Source organism: Aegilops tauschii, chromosome 4, assembly GCF_002575655.3.
Source record: "Aegilops tauschii subsp. strangulata cultivar AL8/78 chromosome 4, Aet v6.0, whole genome shotgun sequence".
In the NCBI taxonomy this organism is placed as follows: Eukaryota; Viridiplantae; Streptophyta; class Magnoliopsida; order Poales; family Poaceae; genus Aegilops; species Aegilops tauschii.
The window spans coordinates 18328306-18341220 of NC_053038.3; the positions used below are offsets into that span (position 1 = coordinate 18328306).

A 12915-nucleotide genomic window follows, 5' to 3' on the forward strand; every position below is an offset into this window, starting at 1 on the left:
ATGACCGCTATGCATGATGAGATGGAATCACTTGAAAAGAATGGCACTTGGGATTTAGTAAGATTGAGAAGAAACCTATTCGTTGCAAGTGGGTTTTCAAGAGGAAAGAAGGTGTTTCTCCTAATGATGAGACAAGATATAAAGCAAGGTTAGCTGCTAAAGGTTACAGTCAGATTCCAGGTATTGACTATAACGAAGTCTTTTCTCCTGTTGTGAAGCATAACTCTATTCGCACTTTACTCAGTATTGTTGCCATGCATGATTTTGAGCTTGAACAATTGGATGTTAAAATTGCATTTTTACATGGAGAATTAGAAGAGGATATTTATATGGAACAACCTGAAGGTTTTGTTATTCCTGGAAAAGAAAAGCTTGTCTGCAAGTTAAAGAAATCTCTTTATGGATTGAAGCAATCCCCGAGACAGTGGTACAAGAGATTTGACACTTTTATGCTCTCTCAAGGTTTCAAAAGGTCTAATTATGATAGTTGTGTTTATTTGAAAACTGTCAATAGTTTAACTATTTATTTGCTCCTTTATGTTGATGATATGCTTATTGCTGCAAAGAGTATGTCAGAGATTAATGAACTAAAGAAGCAATAGAGTAATGAATTTGAGATGAAGGATTTGGGTGCAGCAAAGAAAATTCTTGGCATGGAAATATCCAGAGATAGACCGTCTGGAAAAGTATATCTAAGTCAGAAGGGATATATTGATAAAGTTCTTCGTCGTTTTAGTATGCATAATGCCAAGCCGGTGAGTACTCCGTTAGCTGCACACTTCAAATTATCATCAGCTTTATGTCCTAAGTCAGATGAAGATATTGAGTACATGTCTAGAGTTCCCTATTTGAGTGCAGTTGGTTCACTTATGTATGCCATGGTTTGTTCTCGTCCTGATTTATCATATGCATTGAGTGTTGTCAGTAGATAAATGGCTAATCCTGGAAAAGAGCATTGGAAAGCAGTTCAGTGGATTTTCAGATACCTGCGAGGTACTTCTAATGCTTATTTACAGTTTGGGAAAACTGGAGATGGACTTGTTGGTTTTGTTGATTCTGATTTTGCTGGTGATTTGGATAAGAGGAGATCACTCACAGGTTATGTTTTCACCATTGGTGGTTGTGCTGTGAGTTGGAGAGCAACTTTGCAGTCTATTGTGGCTTGTTCCACTACTGATGCCGAGTATATGGCTATTTCCGAGGCATGCAAAGAAGCTATCTGGTTGAGAGGTTTGTACACTGAGCTTTGTGGAGATTCATCTTGCCCTACCGTATTTTCTGACAGTCAAAGTGCCATATATCTTACAAAGAATCCAATGTATCATGAGAGGACAAAGCACATTGATGTCAGATTTCATTATATTCGAGATGTTGTTGCTGAAGGTGATTTGAAGGTATGCAAGATAAGTATTCATGATAATCCTGCTGATATGATGACAAAGCCAGTTCCGACCAATAAGTTTGAGCTTTGCTCAAGCTTAGTTGGTATTTCTCACTAGTCCTATGGACTTTGACGCACAAGGTGTTTATGCTGATTTGGATGGAGTTATTCACTTTCTTCTACTACTGGAGGGAATTTGGCTCAAGGTGGAGATTGTTAAATTGTGATCCAAATTCTAGTACCGGGTTGACTAGACGTAGTACAACCGGTGTGGGCGTTGCGTTGGTACCGACGCGTACGAGTACAACTCGTTTACTTGTCCTCCAAGGACTCTCATGTATTGCCCTCATATATACCCCATGTAGTGTCATCTAAGACGGTCTGTCGTCTCGTGCTTGTAATACTCCTCCTCATAGTGATTGCGCCTTCGTGCGTCCGTGGTTTTCTCCCGCAAGAGTTTCCATGTAAAAATCCGTGTCTCTCTGTCTTGTTTATTTCTCGTTATTATCTAACAATGTGGGTGCAGCCCAGACAACCAAGCTGCTAATTTTCGTCCCGCACGGGCCTGGTTGGCCCAAATTCGAGCAACCAAATGCGTCCTTGGTCTCACCGAAGTCGGGGTATAGCTTTTCCGAGATTTGACTAGCTGGATGCACTCTAGCCACAAAGATTGAAATCCCATTTGGAGTTTGGACGCCCCTCCACCTTCTAGTGTAGATAGCACAAGCTACTAGCCCACGCCTAATTGCCGCAAAAGAAAATGGTACTCCCTGTGTATATAAGATCTTTTAGGTCAGAGCATCTCCAGCCGCGCCCTCAACAAGGCCCCCCAGGCAATTTTTCGGTCGCCGGCGCCAAAAAATCGGCCCAGTCGCGTCCCCAGGGGCCCTTTTTTCACCGGCTCGGGCCAAAATTGGCACCGGCGGACCCAACCCGAACCCGGCGCGCTGGGGGGCGCTCGGGGGCGCCAGGCAAATCGTTTTTGGCGCGAAAGCGCCGCGGCCAGCCGCGTCAGCGACACCGCGACGGGCAATGGGCGCCAAGGAGGTTCGGCGCGTCCTCCTCCTCTTCCTCCTTCCACTCCTCCGGCACTCCGACGCTGCTCGGCGTCAAGGCCGAGCCCGCGGCGGAGACGCCGCTCGGTCAGCGCACTCGCAGCGTCGGCATCGTCATCAACGAGGGCGGCCGGCGCGCCTCCTCGTCGGCTCCTCCTCCGCGCTTCGTCAAGCCAAAGACGGAGCCGGGGCTCGCGCCAGTGAAGACGGAGCACGGCGAGGTCGAGCTCGACGACGACGTGGCCCTTGACTGGGCACGCCAGGACTCCATCAAGATGGCGACGGAGCGCCAGCGCGCCGCCCTGCGGCGCTTCGAGCAGCGCCGCCGAGGCCGCGACGAAGGAGGAGTCGTCATCATCGACGAAGGAGGAGTCATCATCGACGACGACGACGACGACGCGCCGCCGCTGCCACCAGCCGGGGAGGGGTCCAGCAGGGGCGCCCGAGTCAAGGAGGAGAAGGCCGACGATGGCGGCGACGACGGCGACTTCTCGGCCTTCAGCAAGTTTTTTTATTAGTTTTTATATGTAATGGCGACTACTCGACTTAAATCCGTGAATATAAGCCCAAGTTTGCCGAAATTTGGCGTGTTTTAGCCGAACTTTGCGTAAATTTGCTACACAATTTTTTTTCCCGCGCCTGGGGGCGGCGGCTGGGGGCCAACTCGCCCCAGGCCCATTTTTTTCGCCGGGTCACCCCAGGCGGCGATTTTAGGCGCCCCTGGGGGGCCAACGGCTGGAAATGCTCTCACTACTCTCTTATAATAAGATCTTATATTAGTCTACAGTACTGGCTGGCTAGAGCCCAGAATTTTGCCTTTTTAAGAAACAAACGGATAGCGACGACGGCATCCATCGGCGCTGCAGCCAGCCACTGTCGGCAAATTTGACAAATTTGACCTATAGACGAAATCAAATCACATAATGAACTGTCCGTGAAACTATTTCACGCGGCTGACCCGTGGCGCCTAGCTCTCAGGCGCTGCACTAGTGCAACGCCTGGGAGCTAGGCGCTGCACTAGTGCAACGCCTGGGAGCTAGGCGCTACACTGTATAGTATGGCACCTAGCTCTCAGGCGCTACACACTGACTTAGTAATTTTCTGATCACACGGGTGCGACGCTGGCCGTGTAGCGCATATCTGTGAGGCGTTGCACAATGTAGTGTGGCGCCTTCGTGTCGGGCGTCACACAAAAAGGTCAGCCGCGTGAAATAGTTTCACGGATAGTTCATTCTGTGATTTGATTTTGTCTATAGGTCAAATTTGTCAAATTTGCCACCACTGTCTACCCAACTAATCCCATGCCGTCTCGTCTCGATCGATCAGTTTGTGTCACACTCCTACGTACTGTCTATACATGTGGAGGCCCTGGCATTGGCAGAGGATCTAAACATACAAACTATATATATGGCTTCCGATTGCTCAGTGGTGATAGATGTTCTTAAGAGAAGAAGCGGGGCTGGTTATGGGGCTATTATACATGAAATACTAAAGTACTCTACTAGTTTTACTTCGTGTAATTTTGTTCATGAATTTAGGAGCTCGAACGTCGAAGCTCACAATCTAGCAAAGCATGCACTAAAACTGGGGCTTGGTCGCCATGTTTGGTTGGGCCACCCTGGGGATCTTCATTTCGTCCATGTAAACTATGTGACGGATCAATAAAGCTTTGCTATTGTCTCAAAAAAAAAAAAACCGTACTGTCTTGTTGTCCACCACCCACTCGTAGCGTCCACATAACGCGTCCTTTATCCGGTCGCTGCAACCCCAGAACCACCATTCCAACTCCAACTATACACCACATAAAATACACAGTTACGAGGTGTGTATGCATGCATCCATCGGCCGGTGACGGAGACGAGACATGGACAGGCGCACGGCCGGCCGCCGGAAGCAACCGTGATGCATGTGGAAGTAGAGTGGGAGTTGGGACTGCACACCAGACCCAAGCTAGCTAGTTCGCCAACCCCATCTAACAACGTGGGAAAGCAAAGCGGGGAGGGTACGTAACGGGATGATGGCTGGACCTGAATATTTTTCCTACCTAAAAGCCACCCAGTCTTGTCCTCGTCTCTCCAAACTGCGCCTGGCCCCATCTGGTTAACGGCTTCGATCGACCGAGGGTCAACGGCTGATGAAACTCTCTTGATGCAAGTATATCTTTTCTTCCTTTTTTTTTTGCAAAATATTATATAGCGAACGTGCTCTGGGAGGGATCGTCCGGACGGATGCTCTAGGCTGCATCGTGGGCGTATTTTTCGCTCGTTTGGGCCTCCTAGAGCGAACGACCCAAACGGAGCGAACAAAAATCCAGAGCACGACAACTAGTCTGCATTGCATGGCAATTACAGGGGAAAAAATGTGTGGCAACTTCTCCGCGTACCATGACATTTCTTTATGATGTACTAGCATTGCAATTCCTGAACATGCGTATGGACTTACCCTGTGGTATCATGGCGAATCTCTTTTCGTCATGGCATGGCAATTTTCTTCTACCAGCATGACAACTACTGAACACATGGCAGGTTTCCATGGCAATTTATAACTCTTTATTTATACAGCATGCAGGCCTCTAGCGGTGTGTGAGGAAGAGGGCGCGCAGGGCATCGTTCGTACTAAAAAATACGTACTACAGTTCGTACAATTCCAAGGTTTGAAAGTAACTGGTAAATTTTGAAAACTAGAAAAAACCAAACCAAGCCAAGCCAAACACACAAAAGAGAACAGAAGAGAACAGGCGGCTCATCCACCGACAGAGACGTGGTAAAGCGCAACCCTGGATTAGGACCTGAATGCGGTAGAAACGGATGACGAAACGCACGCACGCACGCACGGACAGAGGAAGCGGGAGAGACCACCGGCTACATAAATGGAGGCGAGCATGCGTTTCTTCCACCATCATCAGCCGCTTCACTGCGCTGCAAACTGACCCCGGCCCGCCCCCTTCGCCTTCCCCTCCTCGCCTGCCGGCCGGCCATGTCGCCCGTCAAGGCGGAGGACCTGGTGCCGCACCCCTGCAGGGAGCAGTTCGCCGAGCTCGACTACTGCATCACCAGTCCGCCGCCATGGAGTGCGTGCCCTCGCCACTCATCCGCAGCTAGCCGGTAGGCCGGTTCACCAGTGGTTCCGAGCTCTGACTGACGTCTCTGCTTCTCCTCCTTTGCCGCAGTCACCACGGTGGTCGTGGCGTTCCAGCACTACCTGGTCATGCTCGGCACCACCGTCATCATCGCCACCATCCTCGTCCCCATCATGGGGGGCGGCCATGTGAGCCTCATCTTTCTTTCCTTCCGTTTTCTCGTATATATGTGCTCCTCGTCGTGACCATTGTCGTGCGCATTGCAGGAGGAGAAGGCGGTCGTGATCCAGACCATCCTCTTCCTCGCCGGCATCAACACGCTCCTGCAGGTGCACTTCGGCACGCGGCTCCCCGCCGTCATGGGCGGCTCCTTCACCTACATCTACGCCGCCGTCGCCATCATCATCAGCCCGCGCTACATCCTCTTCATCGGCGCCCCCTTCGAGGTCCGGCCCGCGTTTCTGCACTTCTCCCTGCTGCTCTGTCCCCTCCTGTCCTGGTCCTCCACTGGCACTGCAGCAGTTGGCGGCTGGTACGACTGACTGATCGACCGATGCTGTTTTCTTTCAGAGGTTCGTGTACACCATGCGGTCGCTCCAGGGCGCGCTCATCATCGCCGGCGTCTTCCAGGCCGTCATCGGCTTCTTCGGCATATGGAGGGTCTTCATAAGGTTGTCCGACGATTCCTCGCTCCCTCCCTCACGCTGCCGTCTCCGATCCCGGCAATCCCTTCTCTCTGTTACTTGTTGCACTGACGCTGCTTGTGCTTCCCGTGCCAGGTTCCTGAGCCCCCTCGCCGCTGTCCCCTTCGTCACGCTCTCCGCGCTCGGCCTCTTCTACTTCGCCTTCCCAGGGGTAAGACAGGAGCTCTTGATGCCATGATTGTTGCCACTCGCTGCTGCTTTTTGTTTGGATTGTTCCCCTCTTGATTCAGTCTCTGAGTTCTGTCACAACACATTGGCTGTCCTGCAGGTCGCCAAATGCATCGAGATCGGCCTCCCGACGCTCGTTCTGCTCTTAATATTCTCAGAGGTATCAGGCGAAATCGGTCTGTTTTTCTCCAGACTAGATTTGTAACTGAGAATTCATTTCCTGACCTCCTTCTCTTCTTTTGCCCTTGCAGTACGCGTCCCATTACTTCGCCAGAGGGAGCTTCGTGTTCGGCCGGTGCGCGGTGCTGGTGACGGTGATCATCGTGTGGATCTTCGCCGAGATACTGACGGCGGCCGGCGCATACGACGAGAGGAACCCCGTGACGCAGTTCAGCTGCCGCACCGACCGCTCCGGCCTCATCCATGCCGCCCCCTGGTATGGCCTCTGACTCTGAACCCTTACTGCCTAGTTTTGTTGCTCCCTGGAGCGGTTCACTGACAGACATATGCCTCGTGTTGCTTCTGCCATGAACAGGGTCAGGTTCCCTTACCCGTTCCAGTGGGGATACCCCATCTTCTGCGCGCAGGACTGCTTCGCCATGATGGCCGCTTCCTTCGCGTCGCTTATTGAGGTATGCACGCATCTTCAGTGCTGCACTTCAGTTGAACTGGGACTGCACCGGATTGTTGCAATTCTGCAAAACAGAGTAGCATTAGGTAGAAATATAAACATGTGGAGTTATTGGGTTTAGTATGATGAACAATTCTGCTTTCAGTCTACCGGCACCCTAATCGCAGTGTCAAGATACGCAGGCGCGACATTCGTCCCGCCTTCAGTTTTTGCCCGTGGAATTGGCTGGCAGGTACTTGAATAACACAAAAGTAAATGCTTGAATCTTCTCATGAATATTTTGCTGCCAGCACACTCACTGCCAAGCAACTTCCAAACTATCAGGGTATATCTATCATACTAGATGGGATGTGCGGTACGTTGACTGGCACAGCAGCTTCAGTGTAATGAGCTCTACATCTAACTCTGTACTCCAGTCTGCTGAGAACCACTGCTCAGAAATCACCTAAATTGAAGTATCTAACAGATTTTCCTTGTTTGATCGTGTAGTGAGAACTGCGGTCTACTGGCCTTGACACGAGTTGGAAGCAGACGGGTCATCAAGATTTCCGCTTTGTTCATGATCTTCTTCTCGCTGTTTGGTAGTGATCCTATTATCTGAATCTTTCAGCACTATCAGTGATCAGCGATCACCATTTACAGTTCGCGACTTCATTTGGCTGACATGGCTTAACAATCAACAGGAAAATTTGGGGCAATTCTTGCATCTATTCCGTTGCCGATTTTCTCTGCACTTTACTGTGTTCTCTTTGCTTATTCAGGTGAGCATTACATACCAATCCACCAGAGTTCTATAGAATCAAATCCTCGAATGTTCATAACATTTTTGTGATCTTGTTTTCTGCCTGAAACAGCTGCTGCAGGCCTCTGCTTCCTTCAATACTGCAATCTTAACACCCGGAGAAGCAAGTTCATACTCGGCATCTCCTTGTTCCTGGGGCTATCCATACCACAGTACTTCCGGGAGTTTGAGACATTCTACGGCTTCGGACCAGCTCACACACGTTCACTGGCGGTATGTAGACAAAACTACAGGGTGACACAACCTAGTTATTATAAGTATAACTTTCACACTGATCATTACCTAAACCGTATCTTGTTCATTGAAATTTCAGTTCAATGTCATTGTCAACGTGATATTCTCCTCGCCCGCGACTGTTGCTGCCATACTTGCCTACCTTCTCGATTGCACACACCTCTACTGGGAACCCCATGTGAGGAGGGACAGGGGCTGGCTGTGGTTGGAGAAATTCAAGTCCTACAGGCATGACGGCAGAAGCGAGGAGTTCTACGCTCTACCGTATGGTATGAGCAGGTACTTCCCCTCGCTCTAGGAGAGGTAACAGTGCGAGGATGAAGCGGTGGGGAAGTAGAAATTAGACGGTGATTCAGGGGATCGTCAGTATATGAAGCAATATGTGATGTTTTGATTCTAGCATGCAAAACATTTTGGATGAGAAATGTAGCATACTCACTGTGATATTCGGATGAGGATACTGTCATATCAACCAAGGGGAGCTAGCAATGCTTCTACACCAGTTTAACCCTTTTGCTTTTGTCTTGTCTCTGATTTGAAATAGCAGAACACAAACACCTTGTAGCTTGATTTTATCGCTGACTGGCAACAGCAGATGTATACCTTCCATGAGGAATTGGATTGAGGAAACAGGCATCAGTTAGTAAACCAGAAACAGCAGAATGTATATGTTTCATGAGGAATTGAATTGAGGAAACATGCATCAGTCAGTAAATTTTCACAACGATCAGTGAAATGCATTGCACATACAAGTTAATTCTAGTTCACCATCCTCATCTGCAATTCCATGCCTTTTTGTTTATGCGATCTGTTTGGAACCCAAGAATTTTGTGCCAGTTTCACAAAAAAATGATGATGATTTAATTGCAGCAGGAATTTACAGAGGTTACAATATTACTCTAAAACCAATCTGGCAATAGCTAAGTTCAGCAAACCAATTTGGCAATCTCAAAGCCCGCAAACCCTACATGGACACCTTTGCACTAAATATTTATAAATAAGAGCTAGCACCTTCATTACTTGAAAATCAACCACTGGCACATGTTACCACATATTACTACTATATATACTTCCTGTCTACGGAATGTTTCCGACTTCGGTGCGGACTGGGACAGCAGTGGGCACCCAGACGCCGCAGTGCTGCCTTGCGGCGCCATTCACTCAGTAACATGAGGAATTGAGAGGAAACAGGCTTCGGTTCTTTCACGGCTGAATTGTGCATCAGTCGGTAATTTTCACAATGACCAGTGAATTTATTGCAGATACAAGTTAATTCTAATTCACCATCCTCACCTGCAATGCCAAGCTTTTTTGCTAATGCAATATGTTTGGAAAGCAAGGATCTTGGCAAATTCCCACCAAAAAATAACAACAATTTAATTACAGCAGGAATCTACAGGGATTACAATGTTTATTACCCCAAAACCAATCTAAAGCCCGGCAAACCAATTTGGCAATCTCAAAGCCTGCCAACCCTACATGAACACCTATATTCTACTTATAGATAGGATTTAGCACCTTCACTGGCACATGTTACCACATATTACTACTATATATACTTCCTGTCTACGGAATGTTTCCGACTTCGGTGCGGACTGGGACAGCAGCAGCCTTGGGCACCCAGATGCTGCCCTGCTGCCTTGCGGCGCCATTCGCTCGGCTGTGACCACCATGGCACCGCCGCCCATGGGAGATCCTCGCATCACATGGCTTCTGCTGGGCTGCGGCTCTCATCTCCACAACTGGCTGCTTCTCTAAGCCAATGGAATTTGCCTCCTGGTTCATCTCTTGACCACTGCTGCTCCTTTGATTGATACTGCTATCAGCAGCCGGATGCGGCTGCGCTCTCATCTTGGCCACCGCCTGCTTCTCCCCAAAGTCCTCAGATTTGACCTTCCTGTTCATTCCTTGATCACGGCTACTTGTTGGATAGCTACTGCTGTCAGCAGCCGGATGTGGCTGCGCCCTCATTTCAACCACCGGCTCCTTCTCCCCAAAGTCCTCAAATTTTGCCTCCCTGATCATTTCTTGACCACTGCCCCTCCTTCTGTTGCTGCTGCTCTCAGTAGGCGGATGCGAGTAGACCTTCCCCTCCACCTCCGGCTGCTTTCCCCCAAGTCCATCGGATTTTACTTCCCAGATGGTTCCTTGACCATCACCATTCCTCCGACCGCGGCTGCCCTCAGCGGGTGGACGGGGTTGGTCCCTCCTCCCGTTCGGCCAATCACCGCTCGGTGCTGCGCCCGCCTGCCTTCCTCCTGAGGGTTTATTCTTCTTCTTCCACTTGTTAACCGACTTGACTCCCTGCAGTGGTGAATCCTCAGCTGCCTCGCCCTGTGAGCTTGCCGAAGCTTTTCCAGTGCTCTGATTACTCGATCCAGCCTCCCCCTTGTTCTCCGAATCGACGACTTGCGGTGGCGATGCCTTTACCGCCTCAACCAATGAGCCGGTCATGGCTGTTTCTGTGCTCCGGCCATCGAAACCCTTCTTCCCCTTGTGCTTGTACCTGGGCTTGACGCCGCCTCGGTATGAAGCAGTGTCCACCTCGGCCAGCTCGCCTGGCACGCCACTCGTCCCCAATGCCATGCCCTGACATCCAGAGGCCTCCCCATTGCTCTTCTCCCCCGGCTTGACGCCGGTAGCAATCTCGGCTGGGTCGCCGGCAATCAAAACCGCGGAGGCCTTCCCCTTCCCCTCATCCCGCGCCCTGCCTCCGCCGCCTAGGGTTCCATCGGCCGCGTCGCCGCCCGGCTCCTTGCTGCCTCCCGCGGCGCCACCACTATTCAGGGCCGAACCCTCCCCGCGCGGCGGCGGCGGCGGGCGATGCGCCACGACCACCACGCGCGGCCCTCCGCGGGGCCTCTCATTATACCTGAAGGGGGCGCGCGACGAGGAGGTGCCCTTCACCTCCGCCGCCGCCGCCGCATCCCTAACCCTCCTCGCCGCGGCGGCCTCCTCCTCCTTGGCCCTCCTCGCGGCGGCCTCCGCCTCCGCCTCCTTCCGCAGCCGCCGCTCCTCCTCCTCCTGCTCGGCCTCCCTCCTGGCGGCGGCCTCCTCCTCCTCCTGGCGCCGCCGCCGCTCCGCCTGCTCCTTGAGGCGGAGCTCCTGGAGGTCCCGGAGGCTGACGTAGTTGGGCGGGATGAGGGGCCTGTCCCGCCTCGCCCCCGCGCGCCGCGACGGCGCCGCCGCGTCCATCCTCTCCTCTCCGGCGATCGCCGCAAGGGGAAGAAAGGACTGGCGTTACTGGTTGGAGCTAGCACTAAATTTTTTTCCTGGTTCTCCTCGGTGAGGAAGGGAAATAAAATATTCCCGTCGCGTCGCCCCACCACCCGTGACCCGTGTGGTTTTGTAGCGTTGAAACTGTGGGCCTGCTGCACCGGCTTCAGAAAGTTCAGTCAACCCCACAAGAAGATTCAGGCATGGGACACATGGTAGCTTTGGCTTGTGCCATGGACCATGGTATTTACTACTCCCTCCGTTCAGAAAGTTCAGTCAACCCCACAAGAAGATTCAGGCATGAGTACAAGTTTTTTTTGAGATTTCAAAATCAGCTACATACGAATGTATGTAGACATAGTTTAGAGTGTAGATTCATTCATTTTGCTCCGTATGTAATTCATATTAAAATCTCTATAAAAGGATTTATATTTACAGACGGAGGGGGTATTTAGGAAACCGATGGTGGTGGTCTACTCATGGTTTCACTCCTCATCCTCGTCCCTCTTCGTTAACCCTAAGATACCGGATTCGCGGGCTTTTATAAAACCCAGTGAGCTTGCAACGTGCAATAAAGGCGCCTGTTTGATTGATGCCTTTTCTAAATGGCAGTCGTATAGGAAAACCGCTCCCAGATCCAACGAACGGGCATCCCCTCTCCCTAGCTGGTCCGTGCATGCATCGGTTTGTATTTACCGTCACAACATGGTTTTTCAACCAAGAGCAATCAATGACCGCGTTCCGTTTCCATGCAGCGGCCCTTGATCTGCCACAGTCCTTGGTCCAGCCATGATGGCTCACCCTCCCGCCAGCCGTCATCGCCCTTGGTTGTTATATCCCTCTATCTAGTTCCCGTGCGCAACTGCGCCCCTCTCCCCCGGCTTTGTTGAATGTTGCTACCACAAAACGACGAAGGTGGAGCCCCTTTGGGGCTACGAGGCAGCCGTGTGAACGCATAGTGGTTGGGTAGATGTTTCGTCATAGACCCAGTTGTGTCGTCATGCCATCGTCCTGTTTTCACATTTTCATGACTGGCCATGGAGTCACGGGTCCGAGGAAACCATGTATTCATGTTGGGTCATCACATGTCACTTACCCCATCATCTAAGAACTTCTTCTTCGGTCCCGTGGTTCTCTCCACTTAAAGTGCTTCATAGCTAGGCAATACCGCCCTTCCTACAGCCAAGTCGGCAAAAGGTACGTGCCCTGCCAACTGTGTGATGAGGATGAGTTGGTTATCATACCATGCATAGTCTGTTGCATCACATGAACAAGATGTGTGGCCGCACTTGACGGTGATGGTTTCTGTCATCGTTTCATGGCTTGCAAAGCCAGTGTGACAAATGTGTGGCTAGTGGTGTCGAATATGTGAGTTTATTTGGCTTGTGATGCCAGCTTGACAAGTCATTGGCTAGTGGCACCGAACATGTGGCGTCTTATGTGACTATATTCAAGGGGAATTGCATTTGTTATATTTAAAACTTATTTTGAATGTAGGCGGGGTTTACAAACGTACTTGACAACTTCCCACCAATTTATGCCAAGTCTGAGCATACCCATGAATCCATGATCAAGGTTGTGGTGTAGGTCATTCTCATACAACAAAATGATTGATGTACTATTGTTCATTACTTTTTCCATTTTA

General features: G+C 50.6%; 2 protein-coding genes across 2 annotated transcripts; one reads left to right on the forward strand and one right to left on the reverse strand.

Moving 5' to 3' along the window:
- Window positions 1–5230: 5230 nt before the first annotated feature.
- On the forward strand, window positions 5231–8776 carry LOC109742611 (nucleobase-ascorbate transporter LPE1). Its single transcript, XM_020301710.4, has 14 exons — window positions 5231–5506; window positions 5606–5703; window positions 5782–5961; window positions 6086–6186; window positions 6295–6370; window positions 6488–6547; window positions 6639–6823; window positions 6923–7019; window positions 7164–7250; window positions 7343–7401; window positions 7508–7599; window positions 7702–7779; window positions 7873–8033; window positions 8134–8776. Exons 1-14 carry the CDS (start codon window positions 5413–5415, stop codon window positions 8350–8352), a joined length of 1587 nt encoding a protein of 528 aa, XP_020157299.1. The 5' UTR covers window positions 5231–5412; the 3' UTR covers window positions 8353–8776.
- A 630-nt stretch (window positions 8777–9406) lies between these two features.
- LOC109742610 (uncharacterized) lies at window positions 9407–11361 on the reverse strand. Its single transcript, XM_020301709.3, has one exon. The coding sequence runs from the start codon at window positions 11247–11249 to the stop codon at window positions 9621–9623; it is 1629 nt and encodes a 542-aa protein (XP_020157298.1). The 5' UTR covers window positions 11250–11361; the 3' UTR covers window positions 9407–9620.
- Between the last annotated feature and the right edge of the window lie 1554 nt (window positions 11362–12915).

Excerpts from the sequence above, each read along its gene's own strand:
- LOC109742611 (XM_020301710.4), top strand. The coding sequence starts at position 5,413 with ATGTCGCCCGTCAAGGCGGAGGACCTGGTGCCGCACCCCTGCAGGGAG. Across the intron at positions 5,507-5,605 it reads CACCAGTCCGCCGCCATGGA|TCACCACGGTGGTCGTGGCG; the intron begins GTGCGTGCCCTC and ends CCTTTGCCGCAG. Across the intron at positions 7,600-7,701 it reads GATCTTCTTCTCGCTGTTTG|GAAAATTTGGGGCAATTCTT; the intron begins GTAGTGATCCTA and ends AACAATCAACAG.
- LOC109742610 (XM_020301709.3), bottom strand. The coding sequence starts at position 11,249 with ATGGACGCGGCGGCGCCGTCGCGGCGCGCGGGGGCGAGGCGGGACAGG.